Source organism: Heloderma suspectum, chromosome 3, assembly GCF_057233095.1.
Source record: "Heloderma suspectum isolate Gila_16-S chromosome 3, 16-S_ref, whole genome shotgun sequence".
Taxonomy (NCBI): Eukaryota; Metazoa; Chordata; class Lepidosauria; order Squamata; family Helodermatidae; genus Heloderma; species Heloderma suspectum.
In genome coordinates, this window is record NC_139460.1 from 261,528,933 (window position 1) to 261,549,484 (window position 20,552).

A 20,552-nucleotide genomic window follows, 5' to 3' on the forward strand; every position below is an offset into this window, starting at 1 on the left:
GAAGACTATATCTCTGTATCCAAGCTCCTACTCCTGTGAAGCAGTTGAAATCTTGCAGCTACTTTTGGAGAGATTATTTATTTCAACCAAATTCCCAGAGTGGCTTACCATATCTGTGATGGCAATCTGCTCATTGTACAAAACCAAAGGTTACTTGTGGGAGTGTGCGTACTACTGTGCAGACATTATCTCACCTGTTCTGATCCTTTAGTGGCTGTGTTAGGCTGCCTCTGCAGAATTTAGTGGGAAGGCCAGGGAAACAGGGCATCTCGCTATTGCTTTCTAGTTAGTTCATGTTGGTTTCCCTCAGCACAGAGTATTCTCTAGCCTTAAGGGCTACATGTGAAACAAAAAAGTAGGGTCCCAACAGCTTTTCAGTGACAGTTAATACACTGTGGCTATAGGTGAACTGTCAAGAGTTCTCTTCCACAGGGAGAGAAGATAGGCATAACTTTGCTAACGTGAGGTTGTGCTTTAGCTAACTGCTCAGTTCTGGTGTACAGCTGGAGATGCCGCCTTCCCAGAGTACACAACTTAAGAAGGCAGAAAAGAGTCAGGGTTGTGAGGATTTGCACTGTAAAGTAATTTGTTTTCCAGCCTTTGTACTGTACTGACGGTTTCTCTCTCCCTCTCTCTAGTGAGGACGCAACAGAGGCAATAGCTGTAGATTGTCTTGGCCAGCCGAAATCTCCGTTGGAAAAATTTATGGTCAGACTGTGCACATATCACCAGAAGCACTTCGTCCGTGTCCTGAACGACATATGCACTGAAGTACAGACTGGCTGCGAGGGGCAACAGCAGTTACCTGGACCTGAAAACATGGATGTGTCCACTTGTAGCTCAGGCTGCAGTCAGTATCACACTGAGAACCAGGAGCTTGGAACTTCTTGCTCTGAATCAAAGCTCCCTTCATCCTTGGACCCAGAGCAATCAGGGCCTCATGGCTCTCTGCGCATACTGTGCCATGCCCTGAAGCAGCAGGCTGTGGATCTGAAATCTACAGACAGGAGAGAAAACTGCAGTCCTGTTGTCAGAAGAGACTTCCCTGACCTTCCTAGCATTAGAGCAAGTTCTGTGAGTCCCAGGGACAGCCCCACTCCAGGATACCTCACTGCCTCCAACTCCCATCACTCTGCTAAAAGCCTGGAAGGGCAAACCCCTGGGAGTGAGCAAGAGATGGGGCTTCGGAAAGGTGAGGATGACAGAGACCAGATTCAAAGTAGAGCTTTGCTGGCAGGCTACATTGCTGTGAAAGCAGCCAATGTCAACGCTAGTGAGGATAGTCTGGAGGGTCGCATGGGCTCTCAGAAGAATGTGTTCAAAGCTTTCCCAGAGGAGGCCCGAGAGCCAGCCTTCACCACAAGCTCCCCTCGGAGAGCAGACAAAGAGAATGCCTTGCAGTGCAGCTCCAAAGCCTCTCTGCACCAGGATACTGAAATGAATGACCAGGAAACAAGGCCAAAGGCAGAGAATCTCCACCAGGCTTCGGGAAAGAACAAGGTCAGCTACCACATGCATCCTATCGACAAGACTCATGTGGAGAATGCCAAAGACAGTTGTTGGCTACCCACTAGTCCCATGCCAGGGGTGCACCACAAAACCACCAACGGACACTCCCGGGCCAAAAGCATCTCGGCCTCCACCAAGAGCACTCGTAAGAGCAAAAGGTCTTCAGGGCTAAGAATAAATGACTATGATAACCAGTGTGATGTTGTTTATATCAGCCAGCCAATTACAGAGTGCCACTTTGAGAGCAAGAGGACAGTATCATCTAGGAAGACGGCAAGGAAGAGCACACGGGGATACTATTACAATGGTGAATGCTGTGAGCTTCCCACAGTGCGTACCTTGGCTAAGACATCCCATGTGCAGGAGACTGGGAACACCCTGGCACCAAGGCCTGAGGTGCTAACAAGCCCTAGCCAGGGAGTTGCTCTTCCAGGTGATAGCTACTTGGCAGGAGCCCAAGCTTCGAGTGGTGATGGTGACAAAAGGTCTTCCATTGTGTCCCTCCCTCAAGAAGATTTCTCCAACAAAAAAAGTCAGGACAGGAGAGATGAACAACATCTAGCTGAAAGCATCCTTCCTGAGGACAGTTCCTTGGAGCATAAAGAAGCCAGTTCTGCTCAAGTATCCACAGTGGCTCTCTCCCTATTTGCCTGCTCTGTTCTGCACAGTGATGAAGGCAGCTTGCCTCTTCAGACCACAGTTGTCTCTTCCCCACAACAGAGTGAAGGAGAACTGCAGGACAAAACTGATACAGGCACTGTGCTGCAGGCCAGTAGTAATATGGACTCCAGCAGACCTAATGAAGATAGTGGCAACACAGCAGATTCTGCGCAGTTGTCTGTCTCCGGAGCTGCGAATGGTGAGGAAAGCTCTCTATGCTTACAGAAGGTGCCTACCCCAGAGCCTTCCATTCATGCAGACCAGAAACCTCTTGTTAGCATGGACCTGCTGCCATCTGAAGAGGAGCCTCCACTGGAGGATTCTGCTTCTGTTCTTGACTTGCCACCATCTGTGGAACCCCCACTACTTTCCCCTATAGACCTGGCAGAGCCCCAGGCAGAGCCTCCTGCTCTTGTCAGCCTAGACCTTTCAGTGGCCCTCCCTGCAGAGCTCCCCTCTACCCCAGGGAGTTTGTGCTTTGAGGAGCTTGGTGCTGGCTCAAGGACAGGGTCTCCTATGATACTTCCTGCTAGTGCAGTGTCTGAGCCTCCTGCCGATATTGAGCTAGAACCCTCAGAGGTTCCTTTAACAGAACCTCAGGTGGTGGTACCTGGCAAGGTGGAGTCGGAGCTTCCTCAGCCCCTTTCTGACTTGGATTCGGCTGAGCTCCCTGTCCAGTTACAGTGTGCCAATGCACACGAAAGCATGGATCCTGAAACCAGTATTGAAGGTTCTCAGGACTTGGAGGAAGGCCTGCCTGGGAAGAGTGGGGCTATGTTGCCTATAGCAGATACTGGTGAAGACTGGGAAGGGGGAACTGCAAAAGTCCCAAGTGAGGCTAGCAAGATGGGTGAGGGACAGGAAGCTGAGAGTGAAGCTCCACCAATGCTCAAAACGTCAGAGACAGGCAACAAGGGGGAGACTTCTTCCAAAACAAACCCAGAGAAAAAACGAAAGAGGGAGAAAAAACTTCAAGTTACATCGGATCGCTGTCTTCGAAGCCAACAATCCTTGTCAACCACAGAGGACAGTACTGAGCATCCCAGCTCTTCCAGCTCTCTGCAGCTTCCTCAGCTTCAGATCAAGCTATCTAAAAGTCCTGGTGCTAAGCGTTTTAAGAGGGTGGTGCATCTTGATGGGGCAGCATCTGTGTGTGTTCCAAGTGACAGATCCCACAAAACACTACTAAATGACACTGGGAATACTCTTGAACTGCAGGCAGGTGAGGGAAATGACATCACAATGAGGCAGACCTATAAGACACCATTGGCAAAGGATACTGTAATAGAGGAAAGCCAGGATGCCAACAGCAGCAAGACTAAACCAGCGGCAATACTTGAAATATGTTTAGAGGCTAATTCTGACAAGAGAAGTGTCCACGTCCCAGTAGGAACCTCTGAGAAGGCTGAAAAGCAGACAGATTTAACACTGGAAGATCCAGAGAACTCTGACAGTATTGTGGATGCTAAAAAAGTGTTGCGCAACCAGTGTGGGACCAGTTGTCCCCCATGTCCTAATAGCAAGAATGAGAGCAAGCCTGCACCACCAGAGAGGTCAATGAAATACAAGAAGCCAGCCCTCCAATTCTATAATTTGAGACACACCCCTGCCCCAACCCCTGTGGCCGGTGCCCAAAAAAACATGTCAGGAAAGGAAACCATACAAGAAGACTCTAATGTCATGAATGTACAAGGAGACTCTAGTGTCGTGGACCAACAAGATGCAGGGCATGAAGACCCCATTGGCTTTAGCAGTATGGAGGTGCTGTCTGACAACAAGCCAAAATTTGTGGAATGGTGTACTGAGGAAGAGAACCAAGAACTCATCACTGACTTTAATGCCCAGTACATGAAGGTTCAGAAAGGGTGGATTCAGCTGGAGAAGGAGGTCCAGCCAGCTCCAAAAGTCAAGAATAAATCTGACAAGCTGAAAGAGATTTGGAAAAGCAAGAAGAGAACTCGGAAGTTCAAAGGGTCCACTGAAGTCCAGAAGCTCTCCCCTGTTCAGATGCTGTTTATGAAGGCTTTTGACGTACCCAATATCTGCAAGTGGTTTATGGAGACGACGGAAACCAAGTCCCTGGTCATTGTGAAGAAGCTGAACACACGTCTTCCAGGAGACATCCCCCTCATCAAGCTTCCACTCCAGAAGGGCTGCTCCTCTAGCATCTATTCCAGCTCACTTCAAGCTGAACGTCTAAAGAAACATCTAAAGAAGTTTGCTGCAATGACCCCAGCAAAAAACACCATAAAGACCCAAAGGCTGTGGGCCAGGCTTCGTGAGAACACTGAGGAAATAGAGCCAGAACAAGTTACCAGTCCAAAGCAGACACCCCCATCGGAAGTAAGTTTGGAGCATAGTGTCGAAGCCAAGAGTGCCCAACCCCCCCCAAGCATGCCGGTGCAAACCAGCTCGCGGATCCTGCGGAAATACTCCAACCTGCGGGGCAAACTTCATGGCCTCCGCAGAATGGTCAAGCAGGAGAAGAGTGACGCTGTGGCAAAGCATCCCTTGTCTGAAAGGAAGCCAAGTGGCAAGAGCCTGTGCATTAAGCCACTGATGTCGCCAAAGCTGGCCCAGCAGGTCAAAGCCACCTCATCTCCTACCAAATCCAGTCTGGTTGAGAAAGGAGGAAGAGGAAGAAAAGGGAAAGGCAGGTTACAGGAGGACACCTCATCTAAAGGCAACATTCAGCGAAAGAAGACGCCAAATGAGAGCAGCAGCAGCAGGTTGCAAGGGCAGTTGAGCATTTCAAGCAAAGAAAAGGCCCCTCTGAAGAAAGCCAGTAAATTGAAGCATGTGGGAGCTCCTGCTACTAGGAAGCAGACAGCTGCAGAGAGAAGTAATAAGCACACATCTCGGAATGAGAAGGCAAAGAAACCGATTGATGTGCAGCCTGGGAAAAGGAAGTCTGCCATCCAGAAGGGGAAAGCGAACCCCAGTCCAAAGGCCCCCCTGCCTTCCAGACAAGAAAGCCTCACTAAGCCTGTGAAGCCAAAAGTGGTGCGGGACTCCTCCAGTCGGTCTCTTAAAGTGCCTGCTAAAAAGGCAAGCAGTGGCAAAGCTCTGATTAGGTCAGTGAAGAGCATTCAGGAGAGCAACAAAGCCCAGAGCAAGAGGAAGCTGAGGGCCAAAAAAGACTCTTCACCCAGCAAGCGCAGGCGGCTGGATGCAAAGTAACAGGCTTGGGTTGGAGAGGAGGTGGGTCACAGGACCCCTTCCTCATGCATTAAGTAGATCCATTTCTGAACCTGGAGGGAGGGCAAGTGTCTTGCTAAAGGCCAACCCCCTCTCTTTGATTTTGAGGAGTCCCCTAGCTGTGTTGCAGCCATAGAGGGGCGCCATTCTTCTCTGCTGCTGAGAAGGGAAGTTACTGCTTTTGAAAGTTCCTAGGGTCGAACTGGGAGCTTGGCAGTTTCAGTTCAAAGTACAGTGCCTTATTTATCCTTTTAGGAAGTAAACAGATTTGTGTGATTTAAAGGCTGGCAGTTTATAGATAATGCACAAGCACTTGTACTGTAATTGAAAGAGAACTACCTTTCATGCACACCCTCTTGACCATGGCAGCCCTTCTGCTGGGGTACATACAGGACTGTTTTCTTCCTGTTGTGCATTGTAGCATCCTGGCACTGTTTGATCTGAACAGGGCATTATAAAGCCAGAACCCAAAGTATTTTCATCCTTTAATGTTATTCTTTATAAGCAGATCAGAATGGTGACTTTTGTTAAGGTATTAACAGTTGGACACCTTCTGTAACTTTGGGATCTAGGGATTGGCTGTAAGCTAGCTTGTCTCTTGTATCAAAAAGATGCTGTTTCTGCAGTGTCTACAGTGACTGGCAGCCATGCTTGACCAACTTTACCTGTACAAGACAGGAGCTGTCCCCATCGTTTGGATAGAGAACTCTTCCCTATCAGTCCATGCACATTGCCTGCCTCTTTGGACATTGCTCTTTACAGCCAGGCACCTTAAGATGTAGGTTTTAAAATGCTGTTTGAATGCATTTCGGAATGGTTATATTCCTGCCTGATTCACTGTGAAACCCATGTTGGGAATACCCCTGAAGATGGTTGGCTGCATTCACATCTCAGCAGTGAAATTGATGGGCATACAACCATTCTAATATAAAGTTTGCATACATCTTAAGAGATAGGTCTCAAGACGGAATGTCTGTAAAAAGTAATGATGGAACAAGCCTGTAGTAAGGAATCCACTTTTTTATTTTTTCTATGCAGTTTCCAGAAGACCCTTTTCCATAGTTTTCTGTCCTCCAGATGTCAAAAATTAAAGTTAAAAAGTGACAATGCTGGCTGTGAATGAGGCTGCAACTGGACATAACTGGTGCTTTCACATGCATGCTTTCGTCGCGGCTTAAGATGAAGCAAAATTCCTCGTTGCCTTGCTCGACGGGGTTGTGCAGTCTAGCTCTCCAAATGCTCATTGGAGTTTCAAGCAACTTGTCTGGCCTTGCCTTCCAAATTTAATCAATATATTACGTACAGGTCAAGAAGCCATCTCTCTTCAGACAAGATATTCCTGTGAAAGCCTATTAGAAATGCAAATACTCCCCTTCCTAGTGCAAACATTTAGTTTGGATCCAACAAGAGGGGAAGCAGCATTTTCTCAGAGGAGGTGTCGTGTCTGTACACTCTGTGCGACCCATCTGTTGGGTGACAGTGGTTGCTTCCATTCCAGTGCTGGAGAGAAGAAGCAAGGGGCTTGGCCTTTTATTTATTTCAGTAGCTTCTCTTTAAGCCACAACAAAGGCAGATTTATTTGGTTAGAAACCTGTGCAAACTTCCTTGCGTTTGCTGTATGTGGCACCCAAGAGCTTCCTGTGAAGGCCTTCAAATTGCTTGACCTTTCAGAATAGTTTTCCATGGATACCATCTGAGATCGACGTACTCAAACATATATTTACACATTATTATATTAACTGGCTTGAACCAGTCTTTCCAGTTTGTGAGGGATTTATTGAATAAAAGGAAAGGCAAACTCTTCAGGGAGCATGAAGAAGACTTAGGTGTGAGGAAATTGATTTTTTTTTTTTAATTTAAAGGACGGAGGGTGCATTAGCATTGGCACTCCTATACCAAAGCTCATTACTGCAGGCAGAAAACGGATAACTAGCTGTGTAGTATTTTGATTGATCAAAGAGATTGGAATTCAGCATCTGAAAATGCATAGCTCTCCTGCTCACCCACTTACCCAGGTCTGTGGCTTAAGAGGGTGTACTAAAGCTATAAGACACATCAGGGTGGACTCTTTTTTTATGAGATACTTTTAAATCATTGATTTTTAACTTCTACCCTTTGGTTTAAATCATGCTGTATAAAAGTTAATTGTTGTAAGCATGAAGTCCAGCCTAGCATTCTCTGTGAAGGTGGATATGGATTTGTTCGATTGCTGTTTTAACTGTGGATATCAAATGTACTAGACATTCCACCAGGAGTATTCAGAGGTATTTAAGGAAGTGTGTGAGCATGTATGTGTGAGTGAGAGGGGCAAACATGTCAGACTTTCGCCTCTGCTTTTTCCAACTTTACATGCCTCCATTCACAGAGATGTGTAAATCTTCCTGCTCTCTCCCCCCAGGGCTGCTTCCTAACAAAACGCTGGGTGATTGGGGCACCTTGTGGTACATTCAGCTAGTGATTCTGATCCAGATACCTGCTAATAAAATCTTTCTACAACTCTCTGCTGTCCCATTTCTTGTGTGGCCTGTAGTCTAAAATAATCCCTTTATTAATCTTGTGTAAGGTATCTAACCTTCACACTTGCCCTAGTTCTTTGAAACCTGCTGGCTCTATATGAAAGATTGCCTGAATATGAATACAGTTGCCAGCCCTGCAAAGTTTTGCCCTGGTCCTGGGAGAGTTGCCTCTTCTTTTGGTCCAGCTGCTGCCGTACTGTTCTGTTAGGAAGGGCATATGGCCCTAGGTTCAAGCACGAGTCCTTTCTATTGGACTAGTGTAGCTTGAGGCATGGAGAGAGAAGAGATGATCCAAATAGCTCCAGTTTTGATTAAAAAAACAACAACAAATCTTTAAGTTAAAGCAAAGCTACACTCTGGTTGGAAGGCAGTTTTCAGGCTGCCCCTGTGCATCAGCCCTGATGGTATGCAAGTTGCACTCAGTCACTGCCATGCGAGGCAGAGATGCTGTCCCCTTACATTTTTAAAAAATTGCAAGGAGACCATTCCCTTGTGATGACCCGCAACCCACCTCTTCCTTTATGACAGTGAGCCCAGGGCTCTCCATCCTTTCAGTAGAAAGAACTTTGCAATCCAGCCAGCCTTGTTGCTGGATGGGGCTCTTCTCTTCAGAATGTAAGGGGCTTAATCCTGTGCCCTGCATCCTATCTAACCACTTCTTAGCATCCAGCATTTTCTTTGTCGTGTATTAACCAATCAATGCAGCTTTGCCCTGTCCATCCCTGCAATGGGAATAGATGCTTTATAGAATTAAATGCATCTGCAGGACAGTTATTATGGCCTGGTGATGTTATTAACTACTTCAGCCACTTGGTCTGACTTGATACAGCTTTCTTGTAAAAGAATGAGAGTGAGCATGAGAGTGAACAGGTTACTGTACTACCCCTGTCTGGCACTTTGGCAAGAAAGGGTTGGGCAGCTATCTTTCTGCTTCATGCAGTGTGCTTGGGAGGTTCCACCGCCTCAACATCTTAGGCCCTATTGCTATATCCACAAGTGTAGGGAGAGTTTGGCCATTCTGGCTTCCATACCCTGTGGGGACTCCTAAAAGAAGGTGGGTGGCCTTGCTTATTGCTGCCCCCTGTAGCATTTTCTGCCCATCAAACAGAGTGCACTACCACTGTTCTCAGCCTTTTCTTGATTATATGTGAAAGGCATCCTCTTCCCACTTGGTAGCCCTCTTCCTTGGAGATCTTTATTAGTTGCTCTGCCAGTAATCATGTCCAGATCTCATACACTTAAGGGGCTTTTCCTGCCATAGGATGATTCCCCATAGCCTGCCCTGTTGCCCATACCTTATGGCTATGTATCTCATTCCTCTGATTCCAGCCCGTTTGCACACCCTGATCAATGAAATAAAGTCAACATTCTTCCCAGAGAGAGGGCTTCCATTTGTCATGCTTCCAATCTGTCCCAATAGCCTGGTTCTTGGTCAAACTCTTGATGCTTTTCTTCTGTTGTGGGTTGAGCATGTGATTTCTTTCAGTAGCTTCTAATAAAGGCTGCCTTGTCTTTTATTTGTAGAACAGTCCCAACTCGTGTACACAGCATAAAGAATTGATGATTCACATTCACACAAATGCACATAACCAGAATAGTTTCTGTTGCTCAGAATCGCTGGGTGGCTGATGTTGCTGGAATGCTATTTATGGCTATTTTTCTGCTGTCCAAAGTACTGTCAACATACATATGGTTTTACTGGGTGAAAAAATAATGATTCCTCCCTTTTCAAGCTTCTCTTTTTGTGTAATATTTCAACCACTCAAAACTAAGCATTTATGTTTATTATGAGCTGAGACCTCCTGGACAGATTTCCCAGTTCATCTTCTTCCCCTGAGAGCTAGAAGCCGTTAAAAGCATCTTTTTCTCACTGGATTTCCCCGCTTGTGTTCTCCTCCTTGTGGCCTTTTGTGATCAGAAAGCCCTTTGCCTCTTTTCTCCTGTTCAAGGGAGGTAGCCACTACCTTGCTCCTTTTTACATTGCAAAATATCCATACCTGACCGTCTGCTCTCTAAGCACCTAAAATGTAGTTTAGGCAGGACATGAGCAGTGCCCAAAGGGCTCTGCTCCTGACCATTAGGAAACACAGCGGAATTAAATTGCGCCAAAGGAATAATACCTAAAAGAGATTTCATTATATCTGTGACTGCCTTTTAAATTTTACTATAAATAAAACTCTTGTCTTCCCTGAATTTCCACATGCTCACCAAATAGAAATTAATATGACGTTAGAGATCTATGAGCAAGCTAGTCAATGGGTTACAGATCAGTGCCTCCCTAGCCTTTAACCCCCATCTCTGTCCTTGCCTAGGGTTCAAGCTTTATCTGCCACTGTCCACCACTTGGTCTAGCTCTGCCTGGCTCTTCTGTGGGAGCAAGAATGGAGCTGTCTGGGCTCCTAGCCTGGAAGGTCTTATATGTTATCATGGCTTGTTTCTCAAGGACCTGCTTGTCAACCCTTTTCAGACCACTCGACACATATTTTTTTCTACTTGGAAATAATGTCCATGCATCATATTCCTGGCACAGGTAATCATGGCAAAATAGGAACTTGCATATTTCTTCACACACACTGGTGTAAGTAGTCCTAAGCTTCCTTGTTGCTTTCCTGCTGCCATATAGTTTATTTTGTATTGTTCGCATTTAGCTAGATGGCTGCAAATTGCACCATCCTAAGATGATCTCAGGAGTTCTGGTTTGCATTGAGAGGTAGATCTGTCCTCTTCTTAACCCTTCCCTTTTGAACTGTCTCCCTAAATAATTGTTCCCCATAGAATAGTGAAAATGAATGGAGTCTGAATGGTTTTTGTCACCTGCTGTGTGCGACTTTTTACCCAAGTGGGTCTTTTTACACTGTAATGCTATCAAGGATTTTCTAAGGATCTGGTTTTTATGCATTACTTTCAAATGCAATGTGAATATATACATATATGTATGTGTGTGTGTGTGTGTGTGTGTATATATATATATATATATATAAAAATAACAGATGCTGTGTTAACATAGCATCCAGCTTGCGGTTGAAATGCTTTCCTAGGTTCAGGGTAAATGCTGCCTTCTCTCCCCGGGCAGTCATACAAATAGAATAATAATATTGTAAATAGTTTTAAAATATTTATTTCCTGTACTTTATGCTAACGAGTCTCGGGAGTGCTGTTCATTTGAAATGTAGTAGGGTTGAGGGGTGGGGGCAGTTCTTACTGCAAATAACATTGGATGCAGGGAGGAGGACTGGCATCTGGTCTGGAATTTATGCTGCAAAATCAAGGTTCTAGTTCTCACTGAGGTGGTAGATCTGTTTTTGGGCTGTAATGCTTCAGACTCTCGTGATTAACTTGCTATTTAAAAAAAAAATCCTTCCACATAAAAAATTAGATATCAGGGAGAAACATAGTATCCTAGTACCCTGGTATGCTTGATTTCTGTGTGTAGGGTATGTTCTTGTATGGAGGAGCATTCAGTCATGTAAGCCCTCACCTATAGTCTAAAGCAGAAACAGCATAGACACAACTTTGCCACCTCAATTAGAGCTAGCCCTAAGTGAAGTCAAAGCATTACATGGTGTGTGTTTTTACAATCTCATTTTCTGTGGAAGTGAGTTAAAGTTCCCAGCTGTTGAACACAGTTCTGGATAGACTGTGTAGTCCTGTGCACCTTTGGGCACATCATATGTGAGCAATAAGAATCGTAGTAATAACGTTTTCAGTGATAAAATAGTATCCAAGTCCTGATGGGGATAGTTGTATATGTGTGCGCACGCATGTCTCCTTAAAGACTGCTTTTCTTCAGTGGCCTTGCCACACAGAGAAAGAAATAGCTTATGTGGCAGCATCTCTGCATACCTATGCACCATTGCAGGAAATACTTAGGTCATAGGTCAAGCCTAGAAAAAGTGTGTCCATTGGGCAGGTGGACTCAGGGATCCCTTACTGGGAATGGTATGGAGGAAATGCCAGTGGCACACACATCATGTCATTTGCAGCTGACTGTTGTCACCTGGCCTCAATATCTCTTGTGTGCTTGATGCTTCCAGTGCCCTTCAATCTTAAAATATCAAGCCGATCCTTCACCATGCCCCAAGTTCCTAGCTGCTGTGCAGAGTTCAGTGTCCTGTTTTTCTTTTTATTTCGGTTCTCTTTCTGTGTGTGCCTGTGTCTGAATTTTTCTTTTGGATCATAGGTATTCATCTATCCTCTTTTCTGTCTCTCTTGACACTCCCATGTTGTATATGCTGTTTAGGGCGCCATTCTCTTTTATTTCTGATGTTTCCATACGTTGGTGTTCTCTTCTTTTTTTAAAGATAGGATTGTATGGAAGTTCCTATGTACGCATTTCTTGATGTTGTCTGTCTTGGCCGTTCAGAATCCCCACCCCATCGCTCCTCTCTTCTTTCTATAGAAACTTTGAAAACCCAACTATTTCCCATCCTAGGGAATTTAATAATGTAGTTACTTTCTAATAGTTCTTCCTCTGCCTGCACCTTCCTCCTGCCATCAAAAAATTTAACTCCTGCCTATATCTGTTGTAAAGGTCTACAGTTCTCAATTTTATGAAGGGGTGGGGTGAGGGGAGGCTTGTAATCTTCTGCAATCAATCTTTTCCCAAGGGCATTCCTGAAGTCTTGGGATAAACTCCTGCTCAGCTGAATGAGTCTCCATCAGTGTGTTGCACTCAAAAAGCCTACAGATGTGTCTGGCAATCCCTAGCATTCACTGCATTGATCATATTCATGTTATTCTTCAATGTCTATATGCTTTGTCTAAAAGAGCCCTTTTTACCTCATCTGAAGAACCAAGTTTTGGGGGCTACATTCTCTCCCCCACCCCGACAAACACTTTTCACCAGTCTGGTACCGTGCACATCACCGTAATCCAGTGTGTGATCATGAGTAGTCCTATGGAAGGTCTCTCTTGGAATCTGCTTTTCATCTCTTCAGGGCACTGGGAAATGCTGTGATTTTAGAAAAAGAACATGTCTGCTGTGAATTGTTGGTAAAATGTGTCACTAGATAATTTTTATATACCTCACCTGAAGAACATTTGAAAATGTATATAAAGGTTGTGTTCAGTTACGTTCCAACTGTTCAGTATATCTATAACAGTTAGGGCTACTTTACCATGGAAATTGTATGAAATCCCTAATTGTTTGTGACAGCTTCATGCTGTGTGTGTGTGTGTGTGTGTGTGTGTATTTCTTTGACTAACCCATGAAAGATTGTGTTCTTGTTACTGATCATGGGGCCCTGGGCGAGATTTAGACCTTTTTCTTTTGCCTCTTTCCATGCTTCTTTCTCCCCTTTATGCATTGTTATGTACTCTGTGTGCTCTAAGGGTCCTTATTTTACTGCAGCTTATTAAACATTTCTTTTATATCCATGCTGCTGTGGTGTGATATAGTTTAATACAGAGGTTCTCAAACCATTCAGGTGAAGAACATTGGAGAGTATGTTCTGCCCTGCACTTCACTTTTTTCTGACTATGGAGATCAAGGCCGGATTATTGAATAGGCTAAGAAAACCCTGGCCTAGAACCTGCAATTTTCATCATATGGCATTGATGCAGACAACCAAGAACAAAAGGGCTTGGAGCATTCTCCTCATTAGCTGCCACTCCACTGTGGGTGTTGTCTCTGACTTGGCCCATGGGAGACTCCCCAGAACAATCTTTTAAGGTTGGGCTAGGAACTTTGGAGCCTATGGATTACCTTAACTTTCGTGGAGGAGGTTGGCATTGTTTAGTAAATGCAACGATGACATAGTCTTTGGAAGCTATCCCTCACAGTGGCTCTATTAGTGATCATTACCTGCACCCTGGGAGAAGGATAGCCTAGCCAATCAGCACTCCTTTTTGTGCTGCACTGCTGCAAAAGCACAAGCACATTTTGATGAATGGATTTTCTGCCCCCTTTCGTTGTTTTATAACTCAGCGCTCCTCCCCTAGTTGACCCACTACTTTGTGTTCAACTTCTAGAGCTTATGCCAGATTGGTGCGGCCTCGTTTTACTTTGGTACTGCTGCCATCCTGAGGAGCTTTACATTGTGACTGCCTCAGTGCCTCACACTAGCTATACAAGAGTAGAGGAATGGTAGCTCCCTATATCCCCTCTCCTGAGAAAGCCACCCACCCTCTCCCTTCTGAGGTGCTGGGAAGCCAAGTGAAGGTAGTGTCACCTAGGAACTCAAGTACAAGTCAGAAATGGGTCCAGTTACCTCCAGCTGACAACATCATTCCCACACCAGTGCTGCATTTCCTCTAAAACACTTAATATCACAGGCTTGGGGTGTAAAAGGACAATGTGCCCTTTTACATCCAACGTGCTAATTTATGCAAGGTAATGACTTATCTATGACCACGTGGTGCATGCCATTTACTAATCTGAAGTTTAGAAAAATATGTCAAAGATGTTTCCCCCTATGGGTAAGAAGAATGATGTACAGCATTGTTCTTGCCTCAAACATAAACATTATTGTATCAATGTAATTTCTCCCATCTTCTCATACATTTTTTGCACGCTTTACTAGAGAAACCAGTATGAGTTTTGTCAGTTTAAGATAGGAGCATTAACGTGTACTGAAGTAAACACACTTGTTTCCTTGACCCATGCTATTGCAATTATGAATGCTGCGAGTACTTGCATGGATGTGTCGTGCAGTCCAAGGAGCAAAAGCAGGTAGCATTTGACTTGTTTAAGCCGAGTGGTTACCATGCTGTAACAAGAGTGCAGAACTGAATATGTCTGCACCTTCCTAAGGGCTGTCAATGTTTTTTTTTTTTAAGTCCCAAGACTTCTAGAGAAAGGGAACCAAGTCTCACCCTCTTACTCCTTTCTGAAAAAATAGCAAGTTTCATTCGGGCCATTCTGGGAGAGGGAGGGAAGCATGTTTTATTTTGCTATGGGGAAAGAAGAGACCAGCCTGATGTCTCTGGCTCAATTGTCATGTTCACACGGAAGACAACATGGACAATATTTTAAAAATCTAAAACAATACTGCTGTTTTAAAAGGAAAGACAACCATGAGCTCCCTCACTGACCTATCATAAACCCACACTGTTAAAAGGGTGGCAAGAACCTCTAGCCCCAATTAGCAAAAGCAGTGGTGTTGATTTGCAGCTGATCGGGCAGCACCTGCCAACAGAAGATGCTGTCTAGCAACCTTATAGCATAGAAAAATACTATACCAAACAGAAATACAAATATATAAATATATATAAGAATCTAAGTATTCTGTATAAAGAGATACTTTATCAGTTAACTTACAGCAGGCAACAAAAGACATTTCACACAATCACCTGGCACCCTCTCTATGAGCTACCCCTAGATGTGGCACTGATTGAATTGTTTTGCTGCTGCCCTCCCTCTGGGCACCAAAAGAGAGGAGTCATTTCCAGGAGTGCTGATCAAGCAAACACTTGATACAATCTTCACTCAAGTGCAGAGATAAGTGGAATGTGTAGCCACTTATGTGAGACACCATTGTACCAGATATCAAAGTGAATAGGGCAGAAGCTTACAGCTATGGAACAGCAAACACATTGCATGTATGCCAGCTGAGACATTTGGGAGAGGGACAGCATCAGTGCAATGGAGGCCTAATTGAACCAAAAAGCGGTCACCCAAACTTGTTTTGGGTTGAGGAACTGCGCAGCCTATAGGTGACCACGTGAAAGCATGCCTTGACTGTAAATGAACAGCCTGGAAGCGGAGCTGGCGCTACGCAGCTGGCACAGGGACATCCTTGGGGGCAGCTGGATTGATGTGCATCTTCCAAGGAAATACCTGGACAAAATTATTTCAAATGTGCACCTGTGTGGGGTGTGTGTTAACTAGCCATTTGCTTTGAATTCCAACTTTTAAAACTGAAGTTTGCATTCTAGTACAATATATTTTCTCTTACTATTGTACTTGAGATCCCAAATTTGTAAGTGTAAATTTAAGCTAATTTTGTCTGGAATGAGATGGCCAGAATAAGCAGTTAAAATTCAACCATTGCTCACCTGTGGCACAGAGCTACCCAAATGTTATCCAAGATAATCTACTTCATTACCAAAGTATGTACTGAAGTGGGAGGCACAGAATAAAAGTTCAGACATACCGATATTTGCAGTTTGATTTGTGTACCTGCTATTACTGGAAATGTGAAGTCTTAAGAAATTTCAAAAACCTAATTAGTTTATTTTGTGTAATTGTAACTCATTTAGGAACCTTACAAATGGAAGTTTAAAAGCTGCACATTCTCAGTGGGAAGAAAAATACATTTAACCTTTTGGGAGCTTCTATAATAAATAGAAATGTAAAAAATACTTGGATGGTAAAACCAGAATTTGAAGAACGGTGGCAGGTTTTAATGCCTCTGCGAATCATGTTATATTCGAATTTGATTTTGCTTCACTAGTCTTCCCTATTGTACTTGTCAGCAAGTATTACTGGAGCAAAGGCTTTTAGTACTAGCAGGGCCCTCCTGCCATTCAGTTTTAGTTCACTCACCCCACTGCCTTGTAACCTGCAGCAATGGCAGTGTTAGCAGGTTAGCATTGCTCTCTCTCTCTCTCTCTCTCACACACACACACACGTACATAGCTACAAGACAGGGGTCCCTGCAGAGGCTTCTTTGACCAGTCACTCCCTTGTTTTTCTGCAGGGAGAGGGTGGCTTTCTTACTGCTGTTTTCTTCAGAAGCTGGTTTGTATCTGACAACATGTTATGTGCTTATAATGATCCATCTTTTTTGTACTTGGGAGTATCCTGAGAGCACTCCCCCAGTAAACCACCCTCCCCACTTTTGTCCCACTTTGCTGACTGGTATCCAGTGTATAATAAAAACCAGCTGTCCTAAAAAGCTGCAACCTTGAGATCCTTTGTGTCACATGTTCTCAGACAAGCCAAGGAGCTACCTTTCTGGGAGAACTTCTTGTAGGAAGCATGATCCATATGCCTGAAGCAACAGGAACCTGGTGGAGGCTGCTGAGGTTGCCCTGGAAACAAGAACACAGAGCCAAGGCCTCAAGGCTTACACCGGAGACTGTGTGGTCTCTCAGCAACTGGGTTCTTGCAGGGCTACTGGATGAAAACTCAGCATCCTGAGAATCTCAGCTTTAGTTTCTTTGAACAAAGGTGTTTCAAGCCTTCAAGGTTTAAAGCTTCTGCCTGATGAAGTCTCAAAAGCTGGATCTGGGTGAGTAACATATCCAGTAGTCACCTTCAGTGTCCTGTATATTTGTTTGCCCCTCCCGACCAGCAGAAGCAGAATAAATTAATGCAAATAATTTTCAAATTTGCTTGACTTGCATAATTTAGATAGGTCAGAAATTTCAGCTTTTCCCATGTAGAATTCAGTTTGCATCAGTACAAAAAAGTGTTTTGCTTTTCTTTGTTTGTTTTTTAAGTTATTGGTGTCACTTGTAAATATCTGTCAGTAAGAAGTGCAAACTAAACTCTTTCTCTGGCAGAAGTTAGATCCAAAGCATCCTTGAGCAATTTGCAGCTCTTCTGTCCTGTACAAGAACCCTTGTATCAAACAGGGATTTTGCGAGGGAGAGAGAGGAGACACTGTTGGCGTAGTGTATTTTAAATGCCTGGATATTGGAGATCTATCTTACCTCTTCATCTGTGCCCTGGGTGGGCAAAGAACCTATAGCACCGGCTTTGAAAGCCTGCGTTTCAGTTTCTCTTGCAGGCAGTGGCCAATTTATCCCACTCCTCATTATGGCAGGACAATGGTACTTTATGGATGGGCCTGCTGCATGATGCATTTTTGAAGACTAATATTACAGTACACTGAGTGCAAGACACCCATGCTATCCATTTCCCCCTTCCTCTCTGCCCTCCAAAAAGCTGATGAAAGTGAATATAATGGGTATGAAAATGGGTATTATAAAGTTGGCAGCTGTTTAGTGCAGAACTGGCATCACCCTCAAATATCCAGCCTTTCATTACAGCAAACAGGTGGTATTTAGTCAGACTATGATTTTGTAGTGCAGAAAGGAAGTGGTGGGAGCATAGGGGAAACCAGAAAAACCTATTTCTCTCCCTGTTGTTGTATTCATATCATGGAAACTACAGGATTTACACTGGTGGGCACTGAACTGGACCTAATCTCCCTCTCCCATCCAGCAGAATCACAATGGGAAGCAGCTAAGGATCCTCCAGCTTTTATGCAACCAGATGTTTAGTCAGAGTAAGTCAGATATTTACTCTGAAGTTAAGTTCCACTATGTTCAACAGGGCTCACTCCCAGGTGAGTGAGCATAGGATTGCAACCTAGGGCAAATAGTTATATTCCCAGTAACACCAGTGGCTCAGCCAACTTAGAGGATGCTTGGCTACTTTATACAAATAGGTGAAGGCAGATCTGAGCTTCTGACCACATTGCAGCCCCAAGGTTACTTTGTTTATATACCTCACTAACTTGTGACCAACAGGTTGTAGGAAGCAGCTCTTTGTGCAATCCCTTCCCAGTGTCCTACATTATTTTGTCTTCTCTAGTCCTCGAACACACAGCCATCCTGCCTTGTCCCCTGGCTGCTGTCTTTGCATTATTTGCAATTTAGCCCCATAAGCAGATGAGGTTGCAATGAGCGGGGCTATACGAACAAGAACAAGAGTGGCTACACAGCAAGAGAAAAAGCAGAACCACCCAACAAAAGAAAGCAGGCATGATGCAGATTGGCAGGCTCCAACACCAGGTGAAATGACAAGATATGACATGGTCTGATTCTGAGGCTAAGCATGAGCCACGGGCATGGCCCCTCAGGACATCACACTGGGCAAAACGAACAGGCAGGGCCAGATTGGACAAGAATCCATACTGTGCGCAAGCAGTGGCCCCAGATAGAGTCTGTGCTGGATATATAAATACATCTGTTCAGCTGGATTTGCCAGCAGAAGTCTTCTATCTACACCATTGTCCGGTCCATCCAGAAGAGCCATTGTCCCCATGCCAAAGGAGCCGCTCCGTTGCCAGACTGAGTCTCCTACCCCAGCCCTCTCCCAAGCAGCAACAGAGGCGAGGGGAGATGGCAAGTTTGTTCCCAAGACCTCGGACAGGGCAGGCCTGGCCTGTTGCCCTTTGGCCCTGGCCTGTCCTTTGCTGGAGGCTACATGCACTGGGAGCAGCCACATTTGCTGGGTTTTTCCACCTCCTCCACAAAGGAAGAGCCATCGCTGCACTCAAAGGTGTATTTCCTGCGCTTGAGACGCAGTCCTGCACAGCAGCCTGGTACTGGGCATGATCCCCGGCACTCCACCCAGGAGACGGGGCGTGTTGTCTGGCAGATGGCATAGCCTCGCTGGACCTGGTGGAAATCACGCACAGCCTCGCCCCGACACTCCGACTCTGGGGAAAACATTGGAAAGGAAGCGGTCAGCCTCAGGGCCCACTTGAGTAAGTAATGCCACGGGATAGGCATTATTACTCTGTGCACTTAGACTGAGGGGTTCTGGTGAAGGCCAGCTAAAATCATCAGGCATTCTGATACCTATAAGCATGCAGTGAAGGATGACTAAAGTCTTAAATTGTTAGGGCCAGGTACACAGGGAGAGATGGACATTTATTTTTGCCCCAGAGCCCTGACTGGCTGGGGGTCCTACAAAAATGTTCCTGCTATCTTCCAGTGGAAAGATGGAAAGGGCACAGTAGCAGTACACAGCAGAGAACCACTCCAAACTCAATGGAAAAAACAAAGAAGGCAGCTGGGAAATAGCTGGGAAATGCAGCTGTTACTCATGTTCCCTTAACCCAAGTTGTGGCCACTGGCTGGAAGAAGGGAGTGCAGAGTGCACGCCTTATGCAGGCTTCTCCTGTTGTCCCATTTGTAGAAGTGCTGGCACAACAGGGGGCTTTTCTGCACCATAGCAGGTAAGGTGGTCTACAGATGCCAAGAAACTGACTGTGGGATCAGGCTGGGGAGGAAGCAGCATCCAAGTGAGACCTGGCTGCGACTTCTGCCACCCACCGTGGAAATGCCTGGGTTAACATGATACTGCCAGCACAGGTATGGACCTAAGTTTCTGGTTAGAAGAGGGAGCGTTCCCTCAGGAGTCCTTAACAGTGGGCCCATAAGAATCTAGTGTGGGGAGATGGGGGGGGGTGTCTGACCTTGATCACAGAGGTCCCCATCGAATCCCCCGTTGCATTCACAGTAGGCTTCGCCTGTGTCCGAGATCTGGCACTGACCATGAACGCACTGCAAGCTCTTGCATGGGTTGTGGAGCTCCCCTTGCTGGTTGCACAAGGCCCCCTTGTAACCATCCTGGCACTGGCAGCTATAGGACAGCGCATCAAGGGGCACACAGATTCCATGTACACATCTGCAAGTGAGACATAAAGCTGAGTGTGGGTGGATACAAGAGGCTGCAGTTAGCCCAGAGCCTCCTTTGAAACCTCCCCACTATCCTGTATCAGTGGCAGCTAAGGGACCTGCAACCCTTTCCGTGCCATCCTTCCCCTAGGAGGAGCCTGGCTGGCTCCCATCTTAGCCTCCATTGAAGAGCAAGCTAGGGCAGAACTGACCATGAAGCCCAGCAGTTTGGCACAGATGCTCTACACGTGCAGGGGGAGGGGAGGGGAGGGGAGGGGGGGGTCACAGCACCTGTCTTCTCTGACGCACTCTTAGGTATACCACACCCTGCACCACGCGTCTGTAAGAGGAGCTCGGGGAGGACTGTTCTGA

The 20,552-nt window shown here is 45.5% G+C and overlaps 2 protein-coding genes across 11 annotated transcripts in view; one reads left to right on the forward strand and one right to left on the reverse strand.

Annotated features, from left to right (window-relative positions):
* Nucleotides 1-20,394, forward strand: part of LCOR (ligand dependent nuclear receptor corepressor) — a 105,796-nt gene extending 85,402 nt beyond the window's left edge. For all 10 annotated transcript variants that reach the window (XM_084846578.1, XM_084846579.1, XM_084846584.1 and 7 more), the window contains one exon: nucleotides 639-20,394. In XM_084846578.1, the coding sequence (XP_084702704.1) occupies nucleotides 639-5,349 (4,711 nt within the window). In that variant the 3' untranslated portion in view covers nucleotides 5,350-20,394. The remainder of the gene's footprint in view (nucleotides 1-638) is intronic.
* Nucleotides 15,237-20,552, reverse strand: part of SLIT1 (slit guidance ligand 1) — a 159,361-nt gene continuing 154,045 nt past the window's right edge. Inside the window, exons 36-37 of the mRNA XM_084846595.1 lie at nucleotides 19,979-20,190; nucleotides 15,237-19,216 (exon numbers count right to left, since the gene is read on the reverse strand). Coding sequence (XP_084702721.1) covers nucleotides 18,978-19,216; nucleotides 19,979-20,190 — 451 coding nt within the window. The 3' untranslated portion in view covers nucleotides 15,237-18,977. The remainder of the gene's footprint in view (nucleotides 19,217-19,978; nucleotides 20,191-20,552) is intronic.